At 37.4% G+C, this 13,621-nt stretch overlaps 1 protein-coding gene across 4 annotated transcripts in view; it reads left to right on the plus strand.

The window, feature by feature from the left end:
- Positions 1–13,621, plus strand: part of MAK (male germ cell associated kinase) — a 59,051-nt gene that overhangs the window by 23,036 nt on the left and 22,394 nt on the right. For all 4 annotated transcript variants that reach the window (XM_057493823.1, XM_036888710.2, XM_036888711.2 and 1 more), the window contains exons 5-9: positions 1,088–1,167; positions 4,169–4,301; positions 6,595–6,766; positions 7,752–7,919; positions 11,582–11,893. In XM_057493823.1, the coding sequence (XP_057349806.1) occupies positions 1,088–1,167; positions 4,169–4,301; positions 6,595–6,766; positions 7,752–7,919; positions 11,582–11,893 (865 nt within the window). The remainder of the gene's footprint in view (positions 1–1,087; positions 1,168–4,168; positions 4,302–6,594; positions 6,767–7,751; positions 7,920–11,581; positions 11,894–13,621) is intronic.

Genomic DNA, 13,621 nt, shown 5'->3' on the forward strand with positions numbered 1-13,621 from the left:
TTTGTCTATGTATGTTTCTAGCCCATTTGGTGGGACAGTTAAGAACATTCAATAAGCATATAATATAATTAACAATATAATGCTGAAAAACTTGCCATTTTCTGTATGTTCAGAACATTCTGAATAAACACTAAATTAATCCAATCAATCATGCTGAAATAAAGATGTTAGAAAATGTTGAAATTATGGTAAAGTTTAAAACCTTAAAATGAATACTTCCAAAATAGCATGGCTTCAGGGTCAAAGAAGAATTCACTCAGGGTCAAAGAATTGATGTATTGATCACATTAATCTATGGCACGGTTGCGATTGATATTTGTCAGCCTTAATTTAGCCCTTACTAGGATCTCACTGTGGGCTTTAGGTAAACACCCTAAAAAGCTGCACTGCCTGACACAGTCACATGCTTTTGAGCTCTTGAGATGTGCCTAATCTGGGCTGAGCTGTGCTGCAAATGTAAAATAAAACTACACACCACAGTTTGAAAACTTGTTGCAAAAATAAAGAATGAAACGGCAGTAATAGCTTTTAAATTGATTACATGTTGACATGTTGAACATTACTTACATTACTTTAAATAAAATATACTGTTAATAATTAATTTCACTTGTTTCATTTGCTTTTTCTAACATGTCTACTACAAAGGCTTTAAGTAAGGAAGTGTTTCTCATTTGGGGCTCCTATTATTTTTTTATTGGACAAGACTGATACCCAATATAGAATGGAAGCAGTGATGCCCCCAAAACTCTCAAAGCCTATGTAACACAGATTTGCAACTGGCTTATCTGATAGTGACCCAGTTTTCCAATTTCCTTTGCTCCTTTTGGGAGTTCAGAATTTGGCTACTGAATATTTGTACAGTACATCCGGTATTTTAAGTTTTCACCACACATTAAAAATAAAGAAAAATTCTATATTTCATGTTTTAAATTTATGGCCTTTTAATGCTGTGAAAGCTGTAAATCAGACCTTTATCCAGTTTCATGCGGCCAACAGGAGCTCCAAGGGAGGAGGAACGTCTACCTCCTTGTCTGTTTTGGTTGATTAACAGAATTACATGACTGTTTATTTGTTTGTTTTTCCCCAGAAACAAGTTGTTCCCTGAGTCAGTTATCAGAAATATTATGTATCAAATATTGCAAGGGCTGGCATTTATCCATAAACATGGTAGGTTTCTTTTCTTTCATTTCCCTGCCTCTTTAGATTGTTGTCAAGGTCTTGCACAGGAATTGTATATAAACTGTTAAATAATATTCTATTGATAAGTACAAGTTTGGAGTATATGCCTACATGCATATTTTTATTTTAAAAATTTAGAAATTTTTATAATTCTATATAAAATACGATTCCTATAATCTATAACTATCTTCCTCTATAGCAGAATTTTTCAGTGGTTTGATCATTAGTCTTTAGCCTCAGTCATCATAAACTCATCCTGCAACCTCATTCCCCCTAATTTTTACCATGAAAATGAAAAAAAAAAATGATAGCTCCTCTTTTGGAAAAGATTGGGATGCTTTGATCTACCCTGACCAAATAATTTAAAGCACCCATGCTATGGTATTTTTTTAGTTTTCCTTAGTATTTACATTTAGTTGTTTCTATCCTTCAAGTAAAATTTAAGCAAGTGCTTATTTTCATTTTTGTGAATTTCTTATACATGGTATTTTAGTTTATATAGGTTTGGCATATGTGTCAAACCAAAGTAATTAGTCCAAAAGTTAATATGATTATTCTGGGTTTTTTTTCTTCATATGCAACAATAATAGTATATAGCAGTAACAGTACAATTCTTTTCATGGGTGGGTGTGTGTCTTACCATACACAACACCAGGCAATCTTCGAACACCAGTAGGGTGCCCGAGAATTTAGAACTCAGTTCTGACGCTGCCAGGAGAGAGCACCAGATTCCCCAGGCTAGGGTCTCCACCCTACAAGACTGCCCTCCATCCCCCACTCCAGACGCCAGTTCCCTGTGCTTCTCACTTGCTGGCTACAGATTGGAGGTTCTAAGGACCTCCTGCTTAGGTACAGTTAATTTGCTAGAGCCGCTCACAGAACTCAGGAAAATACAATTACCAGTTTAATAAAGGATACCACAGAGGATACAAGGTAGCAGCCAGATAAAGAGACATATAAGGCAAGGTCCCAAATAAAGGAGCTTCTATCCTTGTAGAGCTTGGGGCCTGGCTCAGTGGCCCGTGGAGACATGTTCTGGTTCCCCAAGCGGGGAAGTCCTCTCCAACAGAGAAGCAGAGTGATAAGCTCTTCTCAGGGGTTTTTGTGAGGGCTTCATTGCACAGTCATGATTGACTAAATTATTGGCCATTGGCTGATTCAGCCTCCAGCCCTGCCCTTGGGTGGGGTCCAAAAGTCTCATTAAGGTGACAAGACACCTATTTCATCTTTAAGGCTCTGAAGTGTTTTCAGGAACTGTGAATGAAGACCAAATATACCTGGGAAATATATAGTTGGTCATCTATGTATTTCTTATGACTCATTGTATCACAATTATTATGCAAAATTTGAGCAAATATTGATTTAGAATCGCTAGATGTTTAGGTATTAAATTAGAAAAAATTTGCCATTCTACTACTGTATTCTGAACATAGGTATTCAAAGATCACTGTGGTAGCATGGTAACTCTTGATATTTGCCTGAGCTAATTTATGTTAATTGAAGTGAGTGAGACGTGGAAAATCAGAAACCTCATGAATTCTTTGATTTTTGGAAAGAACTGTCTGTTTCATTGATATTTTTAAAATTAGAATATACATCAACTATCAGCAGCTTCAGAGCATAAGAGATTTAAGGAGAAAGTTAGCTTGGGATTAAAAATTGTTGCTGAAAGAAAATAACATATGAATAATGTAGAGTTGGCAATGTAATTGACCTCACAGTAATTTGGGAAGCCAGACTCTAAGAACAATGGACGCCTTTACAAAAATGAAATTATTCTTTCACATGTAATGCTTTGAGGAAAATAGATCTTTTTAAAAAAATACCTGTCAGAAATGAGACTAATATTAGTTAAAATAGGACTAAGCTACCAGTATATTAGTGAGGACCGAGAAAACATCAGCTGTACAGATATGTAATTGGTTTATTTATCTTAAAATTTTATGGATAATGTCACTTTACCATCACAGGTGTTCCCATTCCTGTTTTCTCATTATGAAAGTGCAATATATTTCTCTTACAAGTTAGTGAAATGGATTTAACAGCTATTTTGAGTTAGGAGTACCAGATAAACTGAGAACCAAACTGTTGTAGGTATCACAAACATAGAGCCCACACTGGCTTTGAAGGGGTTAAAAGAAGTTGAAGCTTAGAAACCCTTCCTGACCCAGAGCTACATGAAAACCTTCTCATAATGATCACTTAGAACAGATGACAGGCCGATTTTAATTCTCCCACTTCACAAGGCTATTAGCATACAAGCCATCTGTACACAGCCAGCGCGCTTTAGATCTCCCTTAGAAATCTGCAAGGGGGGCTTCCACAGTTTTCTTCTTCCTGGTTCTCTGCCTCATTTTCATTGGCTTCCTCTTAGTAACTAACCATTTCTTTTATATGTTGAATTGGTAAATGGGTATTATAATTATTGGGCTTTTCAATAAAGCAGCTACCAGAAGAGAACTGAGCTGTTAAGTAAGATAATTTTAAATGAAGGAATGGATTAAAGTGTGTGGAGTTCCAGTTTTGTTTAATGGACTTTTCAAGTAAGTGATCATACTGAAGGACTCTCATGTTAAACCACAATGTGGTAGAGCAGTAGTAAGACCAGCTGCATTGACTGAAGCCTTCAAGCTTCCATGAGCCTCAACCTCCCCATCTCCTACACAGTAGGAATTATAATTCCTTCTTAAGGTTGTGCAAATTCATGGAGAAAGTCATGATATGTCAGTGTCCAGTCAGCACCTGAACCTACTGGACGCACAAATAGAAATACATGTTAAATGGATGGTTTACTGTGTGAACTTTCTTGCCAAATTATTTTGAAAGCAGGGCCCCCACCTCCCATTACTTTTGGACAATAATACAGTTTACTTTTTTCCTAAGTTCACATTCCTAATAACAACAGGGAGGTCCAGTTATATTTTCTCTGTAAGTTAAATAAGTTTAAGCATGATGATTTATTAGTGTTTTTCCTCTCTGTATCACCAAGGTTTTTTTCATAGGGATATGAAACCAGAAAACTTGCTCTGTATGGGTCCAGAACTTGTGAAAATTGCTGATTTTGGACTTGCAAGAGAATTAAGGTCACAGCCACCATATACTGATTATGTATCTACCAGATGGTGAGTAGTTTATGCAACCTTCTAGAGTTCTATGTCTGTGTTGAAGTTTCCTACAATGGGTTGTTACATATATTTCTGGAGTATCTAAAACAAAATGTAGACCTGAATTTTGTATTTTTTGGAGAGAGAGGATTAAGTTGTGACTATTGTGATTAATGAAAAAAGAAGGAAAAAGGATTTTATTCACTCATTCAACAAATATTTACTGAACACCCACTATGTGCTGGATACTATTTAGGCACTGGGAACACAGAGGTGAACTAAACAGAAAAAAAATCTCTCTTTCATGCTGTTTACATGACAGTAAGTATACAAATAACAAGTTAAAAATATCATGGGTTACCAACAGAAAGACATAAACATATTCATCGGAAGACAGGCAGTAGTTCCAAACTGCAAACTACCCAAATGTCCATCACCAGAGGCATAATACATTCCCCAGCAGAATGCTTTATAGCAGAGTGACATGTCTAAAACTACATGCAACAACGTGGATGAATCTCACAGATACGATGTTGAGAGCAAGAAGCCAAACATGAAAAGAGCGCATACTGGATGATTCCATTTATATAGATTGCAAAAATAGAGTAAAACTAATCTATGTTGTTAAAAGTCAGGATAGTGGTTACTTGGTGGGGATGCGGGGGCAGTGACTGGAAGGGTGCCAGAGAGCGACCTTCCAGGATGCTGATAACATGCAGTTTCTTGATACGGGTGCCGGGTCCGTGGGTGTGTTGTATTTGTGGAAATTCATCAAGCTGTACTCTTTCTTAACATCTGTGTGTTAAGTAAAAATAAGATAAGTATTTAAATATTAGATGGTGATACATTATTATAGAGAAAAATAAAATATGGACAGGGAGTTGGGGGAGATAGGGAGGGAATGGGCATGTTGCTCTGTTAAATAGAGGGTCTCACTGAGAAGAGCCCAGGAGGATATACCGGGGCCAGCACAAAGTTTTCAGGCAGAGAAAATGCAGAGTTGTAAGGGCCCTAGGACAGGAGCGCCCCATGTGAATTCTGCAAGGAGCAGGAGGAGGAAGGAAGGCAGTTGTAGGAAATGAGGTGAGAGCTTCACAGAATGGCTGAATCTCATAGGTCCTTACTGGCCTTTGTAAGGATTGTGGCAGTTTGTCAGTCTGAGCAACTGGGAAGCCCCTGGAGGGTTTGGAGAAGAGGTATGATGTGACCCGACAGGTTTAAGAAGTATCACTTCGACTGCCAAATGAAAAATAGATTTTACAGGAGCAAGGGCAGAAGCAGGGAGACCAGGAAGGCAGGCTGTTACAGTAACTCAGGCAGGAAATGACACTGACTTGGACCTGGTGACTGTAGGTGGTGAAGGGGTACATTTTTAAAGTAAAGCAAACATAATTTCCTGAGGAGTCAGCTGTAGGATTTAGGGTAATGGAGTCACAGACTCCAAGGGCTTTTTTCCCTGAGCAACTGGAAGGATGGAGTCAGCACTAGTTGGGGTGGGGAAGGCTGTGGGGCTCTTGGTGTCGGGGGTGGACTGTTTTATGTTGAGTGGATGTCTGTTTTCAATTGGGTAAGTTTAGATTCTATACGGAAATGGAATGAAATTGACAAGACTTGTTTTCATCATCTAAATTGGCAAAACATCCAAAATTAATCAATCAATTAGTTACAGTCATAAAAATATTTGTCAAAATAACAAGGGTTGGCAAGGATGTGGAGAAACCGGAGCCCTCATATGCTGTTGGTGGGAATGTAAAATGCTGCAAAATACTCTGGATCTTCAGTGTCTAAACATACACTTATCATATGCTCACCAATTCCACACCTAGGTACATACCCAAGAGAAATGAAAACACGTGTCCACACTAAAACTTGTACATGAATGTTCATAACAGCATTTTCCATAATAGCCAAAAAGCTTTTGTTTTCTAACCTTCATTTGAATATATCACGGATATAAGCTTTGTAAATGATGTAACTATTCCCATTCAGAATACATCTGTTTCCATTCAGAGTTCTTCCCTCCCTTTTCCTAATATATAGCACTTATTTCCATATTTACTGTTTCAGTTCCTATCTTAGGCTACTTGGACATTTCATTTATGTTTGTCTCTAGCTCCACTAATTGTTTGTGGTCAGTAAACCAATTTAACCCCAACACACTGTGCAGATGCCTGTTGCACGGAAGGCATTTAATAACCTGTCCCTTGGTTGAGATGCATGACCAAACAGAGCAGAATCCTACTGCCACTCCATCTTTGAAACTACAATCAAGATAACCTGTTTAGTTTTGTTGTGTTTTCTGTCTTTATAGGTATCGTGCTCCTGAAGTTTTATTAAGATCTTCAGTTTATAGCTCTCCCATTGATATGTGGGCCGTTGGGAGTATAATGGCTGAACTATACACATTAAGACCACTTTTCCCAGGGACAAGTGAGGTTGATGAAATCTTTAAGATTTGCCAAGTTTTAGGGACTCCCAAAAAAGTAAGTACTCTTGTCCTTATGTTGTTATAACTTTTGAGTATTTATAACTTTTGCCTAGCTATCTGATATTTTCATTTTCAAATGGCTTTAATGGTTAATTTTCTTATAACTCTTATTTTTTGTATGGGGTGGGATGAGGAATGTGAAAAGCCAGAATCCCAGCAGACTGAAGAAAAACGGTGCTTGCCTTTCTTTGAGAACTTAAGGGAAAATTCTCTGTATTTAGAATTCTATGTACTTAACTTAGGGCTGATGACCAGCTGACAACTACACAGACACCCTTGCTTAGACACTTTCCTACTTGCTCAGTGAACGTCCAGTGGCATCAGCTCATTAACTCCAGGTATCCTGGACCTTATTTTCTTATAACCTTTCCTTATTTCTTTTTTTATGTAGCCCTGCTATGTATATTTGATTTCTTGAACTGAGTACTTTTCAATTAACTTCAATTATTTTCTGAGATGTACTTAATAAGTTGAAATATGTATAATTCCATCCTAATTATTATGTGCCTTGTAGTTAATATTAGGCAAGTAAACATAGCTATTAAAGCCTCAACATAACTGTCATTTCCCAGCCATGTGCAGCTTTTAACATCACGTCTGATAACATATAATGATATAATGCAATGCATAACATATAATGAGGATCTTTGTAGTTAGTCCTCAGCCTCTGTGACTCACTTGTCTCTATTTACTCAAAGTCTCCTGGGTGTATCGTCAACCTCAGGTTTCAAAAACCAGATAAGGGTTTAATATTTTGAAATTTATAAATTGCTTTCTCATTTCTTCCTCTCAGTTTAATGTTCTTTCTATACTGTTTGTAGCACTGGGTTGTATATGTGGTCATTCTCTCATTTATTTATATGAGCCAATGCTAACATTTTCACGAGTGGTTTTCTATGATTACTATGTTTTTAGATTTATTACTGAAAACAATTTTCTTTTTGCTTCCCCACCCCTCCGTTTATGTTTCCTTTAAACAGAGTGACTGGCCAGAAGGGTACCAGCTTGCGTCCTCTATGAATTTCCGCTTTCCTCAGTGCGTTCCTATAAACTTAAAAACTCTTATTCCCAATGCCAGTAATGAAGCTATTCAGCTTATGACTGAAATGTTGAACTGGGATCCAAAGAAACGGCCAACAGCAAGCCAGGTTAGATGAATCTCCCTGGTACAGCTCTTCTTTTTTTTCATTTTGAGGTTTTACAATATCAGGGATATTTTCATTTATAAAGACAAATATACCCTCAACCAGGATTTCACCAAGGGAATGGAGCCCTAAAGCCTAAGGCATCCAGTATATGTAATGAATTAAGTTCTATGCATATAAGATCCATGGGGGAAGTGTAAAAATAGCCACTGAAATGATTGTTTTGTTATTCAAATGAGGGGCATTATGAGGCTGAGGCTGAAAGGAATCATTCTAATGATAGAAATTCAGGCAGGTGACAAGCTAATTAGGAAGAAACTTGTTACAGGTCGTAAAAGGGCATCTCTTAAATTAGACATCGCAGTAGACTTTCTGATGCTCTCCTTCGGTTTAGAGGTGCGTTCTTGTGCACCGTGCACGCGGTGTCATCCCGCCACAGGGCCTGGAGTAATCCTCCCTCTCAAGCTCCCACAAGAGGGCAGCGTGAGGCTCCCTGGCTCCTTGGCGACTGTACCTCACACATCTACACATGTATCTCAACTCCCATGGTCTGTAAAATGCCATGATTTTATCTGCAAAGGACTTAAAAAGTCATAATAAGTTTCATTGTATTCTTATTGTTATTATATTCCTAATATTATATAAACTCAGTATGAAAATTACCAAAAAATTTATTGAGCTTTTTAAAAATTTGACTTGAGAAGGTGTTTTCTAAAGCTCATCTGGAAGAACAAATGAGACAGAATAGTCAAGACAGTTTTGAACAAGAATAAGTACCAGGAAAATGGCAGTAGGAGTAGACAGCTTGCCCTATCAAATATTAAAATAATCTGTAAAGTGATAAATGAGAGATGGTAGGGTGGACAGCTTGCCCAATCAAATATTACAATAATCTGTAAGGCAGTAGAAATGACAACGAAGGCACCAGCATTAGAACTGACAAAGCTCAGTCAATATAAGGTAACGTGGCATCACCACCTGGGGGCAGAGGGAATGTCCAGTGAATGTTAGTTAACTCTAGGGGAAAAAATTAATTTAGGTTCTACTTCTCACCATATTTTATAAATAAATCATAGAAAGTTTAAATAATGAGGGGGAGGGAACCACACTATTGTGAACTAAAGAAAGTGTAGCTGAATATTTGATCTCAAGGTAAGAAAAAAGATGGGTATAGGAAAGTAATAGAAAAAAACACCAAGGGAAACTTAGGAGATTTGATCACATAAAAAAATTTTTCTCTTACATAAAAATCTTACAATTGAAAGATAAATAGTGATAAATTATTTTTAACAAGCACAATATTATGTTTTCTAATGTTTTTAAACATTTATTACTTTTATGATAAAAACATAATAAAAGTCTTGGAATTTTACCTAATAAAGAAGTATGAGATGTGAAAAAAATCACAGAGAAAGAAATTGAAATTATCAAAAATATGTTTTAAATGTTTAATCCATGTTCATGTGCATAAAATGCAAATAAAAATGAAATATTTTTTATCAATCAAATTAGCAAAAATAAAATAAAAATAGTTTAAAGGCTATTTCTCTAAGTAATGGGAAGCAATTTTGCAGTGTTTATAAAGAACCTTAAAAACAACCTGTTAAGTTGGATAAAGATTTATGCCCAAAGATGTTCGAAGCTAGTTAAAAACTACCCATTGAAAGTATAAACCTAATGTTTCTAAGGGAACATTTAAAGTCTGTACATTATTAATATGGACTATTTTGCCACCATTAAGAAGAAGTTTTTTAAATAAACAATTTCAGAGAATTTTCAAGCTCAAATGCTAAGTTTAAAAGTAGGCTATATTATACATGTAATATTGTTTCATTAAAATATATATATATATATAAAGACCAGAAAGGGTACTAAAAAGAAAAAACATCAAGATGTGGGAAGTTTTCTACTGATGTAGGCATTAGAGGTAATTTTAATTTCGTCTTTCTATACTTGTTCTGTGCAATGATCAGATATTCCCTTAATAAACAGGAAAAAATAAGTTATTATTTTTTTAAAGAATGTCCTCTTCTCAAAGGATGGTAGCTATTTTAAAAGGAAAAAGTTGTTATAGATGAAGCCTGGAAATGATAGAACACGTTCAAAAAGATTCTGGCCCCAATATGTACATTATTAATTTAGGACTACTGACATACTAGTTAATGTGACTTAGTCAATTCAGAATTTGAGTGCCTTGTGTGCGTCAGGTACTGACGTATTTAAAGAGTCTGTATTTGCTGAGGTCCACTTAGCAATGTCAAAGTAATTAACACATAATAGCAGTTGTGCTAGGGGACATCTTAGAACAAAAACTCTTTCCCCCCTGCCAAAATAGACCTCCCTGACTTTAGCCTTTTTCTTGTCTACTATTTCATAGCCCTGTTTTTTAGTGCAAGTAGAGAGACCTAGTTAGGGAGAGGTTAAGTTATGGGCTACACGGACCACGTACAAGCTGCCTCTGTCCCTCCAAACACTGCCCTTACACTCCTGAGAAGACAGTGACCATGGGCTGGGGCCGTGCTCACACAGAGGTGGGTACCGACTTAGGGCAGGAGCTGCAGAGAAACAGGGCTTGGCTCTCTTAAGGAGCCCCTCCTCCCCGCCCTCCTTCCACACACACTAAACAGCACAGCTGGGAACTTCTCCTTCCTCAGGCATATGGTGCTGATAAGGGGATTAGTATCCACAGCTGAGCTGCACGGACGGCTGCAGACATTCTCTCAGCCAACTGCCACCAGCCTTGGCACTACTGACATTTTTGACCAGGTAACTATTTGTTGTCGGCGGCTGTCCTGTTCACTGTAGGATGTTTATTTAGCAGCATTCCTGGCAGCATGTGTAGATGCCAGTAGCACCTCCCCACCACCGAAGGTGCGACAATAAAAAATGTATCCAGCATTGTCAAGTGTCTCTCACAAGGCAAAACAACCTGCAGCTGAGAACCACTTTTCTAGTCTCCATCTCCCAGACAGTCATCAGGGGCGCACCCCCTACCAATGTGCAAGAGCAGCGACTGGATGACTGATCTTGTAAAAATTCACACAATGATCATTTTATTAGTGTTTTTGTATTTTCTTCCATAAATATCTTCTCTTGCTGGTATATTGCTACAATAAGCTTTAACACATATTCACTTGTAATCTCCTTTCTTAGAGTTTCTTTTTTACTGCTAGTAGGTGTGTAGTTAAATTAAGAGTAGCTCTGAATTTTCTATAATATTATAGTTAATCATTTAAAATAAACTGCGTAGCAGGTTTTCTTAAGTCATTTCATAATGCCTTTGGATAGATTAAACCATTACAAGTACCTAGCATTTTTGTTCGAATTAATCACATCAAATTTAGCCAATACTTATAAGTTAGGTTTTGTTCATACAAAATCTTTAAATAAATAGTACAGTTGCTTTGCCTGGATATTAACAATTATGAGTGAGTTTTACATTTTTCCTACTAACTTGTACTTTAAAATTTTTTAAGTGAAATTTCTTTCTCAAGTCATTGCAACTTTCTAAAGTCACCACAGAAGGGGAAAACGGATGCTTTCTAAAGCTTTGAAGCTTATCTAGGCTAGTGATTACATGCCTAGTTCAGGGCTGGACAGCAGGTTATGTGCAATAAATCCAGAGATGAAACTGCTTTCCATTTGTTCTTCCCATGCTTTTGTAGGCATTGAAACACCCATATTTTCAAGTTGGTCATGTACTAGGCCCTTCCTCACATCATCTGGAATTGAGAGAGTATTTAAAAAAGCCGGTTCAGCCACTACAACTGAAGCCATCTTTAGTGGATCTAGAACCTAAGCCTCTGGCAGACGTAAGTGATCAGACTGTAGGGCAGCCCCAGCCGAGAAACAGCCACCAGCCACTGAAGCCCATCCAGCTGCCACAGAACGTGAGCGTCCAGCAAGCACCAAAGCTGCAGAGTCACCAGAAACCAGGGCAAACGCTGTTTCCAAGTATCGTCAAAAACATGCCAACCGTAAGCAGCCCATGATGACGCTTTACATACAAGGTTCTGGTTCAGTTAGGACTGCGTTTCTAAGCATACCTAAAAGTGTAGGAGAAGATACGTAAGATTATTTTATGCTAAAGCACCTGCATCCTCTGGCAGGAGCTTGGCATGAGATTACTTAAAATCCGATGTGGTTTATGAAAAGAACTGTCAGCATGAACATAGAGTTTGCATGCTATTGACTTTAACAGTTACTTTGGTGCAAAAGAATTCAACAAAAGAATTAAAAAGATTCTGGGACTCAAGAGAGCTGGTCCTGAATGCTAAGGATTTTTACAGTAATTTTGCACTGTTTCTGAGTGCTAATGACCATGAACAGAATGGCTTTTTTAAGTGTCAGGCATAATAAAAAAAACTTCATCTTCCCTCTTCTGTTCAGTTCAGAGAGCTTATCAGTTGCCCTATATTTTAACCTTCTCTTCACGATGTATAATTCCAAATGCATTTGCATTATGAGCATTTTAGGACTGAAACAGATATTAAAGGATGCTGTGTCTAATTCCTTATCCAGTCCCGCGATTATATAATAAGCCATATGCCCAATAGCACTAATCTCACTCTAACATACTATTAATTACTTGTTTTTTATGTGCATTATTATCTGGCTCTTCCTACTAGAATGTAAGCTGTATGAGGTCAAGGATATTTGTCTGTCTTGTTTTATCAGTACAGATCCTGAATCCAGACAGTGCCTAGTGCGCACATGGAAAATTCTCAAGAAGTATCTGTTAAATGAATGAATAATTGCCCTTGCTATTTTTGAAACAGCTTCAGGGTCCTCAGAAGTCTTTGGAGCAATTCTGACCATTAGAAAGTTCTTCGTTATACTGAGCTAAAATCTGGCTTTCTTTTACTTTTAATAAAAGTTAATCACTAAAACCAAAGGAAAACAGAAGGAACAAAACAGCATTAGATTCATAGACACTGAGAACTGACTAGTGGTTACCAAGGAGGGCAGTTGGGACGGGTGTGGGGAGAGGGTATAAAAGGGCACAATAATTTTCAGTCACAATATAAGCTGATCACAGGGACCGCTGAACCACTGTGATGTACATTTGAAACCAACATAGGATTGTATATTAACAATACTTTAATAAAAAAAAAAGTTAATCACTGTTCTGGAAAAGCAGCCTTTCAGGTATTTGAAAATAGCCCTTATAGTATCTCCCCTTTTCTCTAAAAGAAACATCCCCAGGTCCCTCACGTGTTCCATGTAGGTAGGACACATTCACTGACGACTGAGTAACCCAAGGTTCCTGTATATGAAGGGGCCTTTGAGCTCCCTGCCATCCTGCTTGCCACTTAGGTAAGGCTGCCAGAACTAGAGGCAGACGGCAGGTAGGGAGTGTCAAACAGGCTTAATGACTGCCAACATTTCAGAGCCGTATATCCATTTGTGCTCCCAAGATTATTTGTGTTTTTGTTTTTTTCTTGGAAGCACATCAAATGTTGACTTACACTGAGAGGGAAAGAAATGAAGTTAATATTTATTGAGTAGCTACTAATTGCCATGCACTATGCTAGGCCCCCTGTATGCATTCGCTAAATTAAAGCACCCCCAAATTTTTAGATAGCTAATAAGTTCCAGAGTTGGGATTGAGCATTGTGTCAATTAGAATTCCTAAGTCTGTGTTTTACAACCGCCAAATTACATATACCATACCTCTCATTGTGTTTCTAATCTCTGGGATTCAA

The sequence above is a fragment of the Manis pentadactyla genome, chromosome 16, assembly GCF_030020395.1.
Source record: "Manis pentadactyla isolate mManPen7 chromosome 16, mManPen7.hap1, whole genome shotgun sequence".
In the NCBI taxonomy this organism is placed as follows: domain Eukaryota; kingdom Metazoa; phylum Chordata; class Mammalia; order Pholidota; family Manidae; genus Manis; species Manis pentadactyla.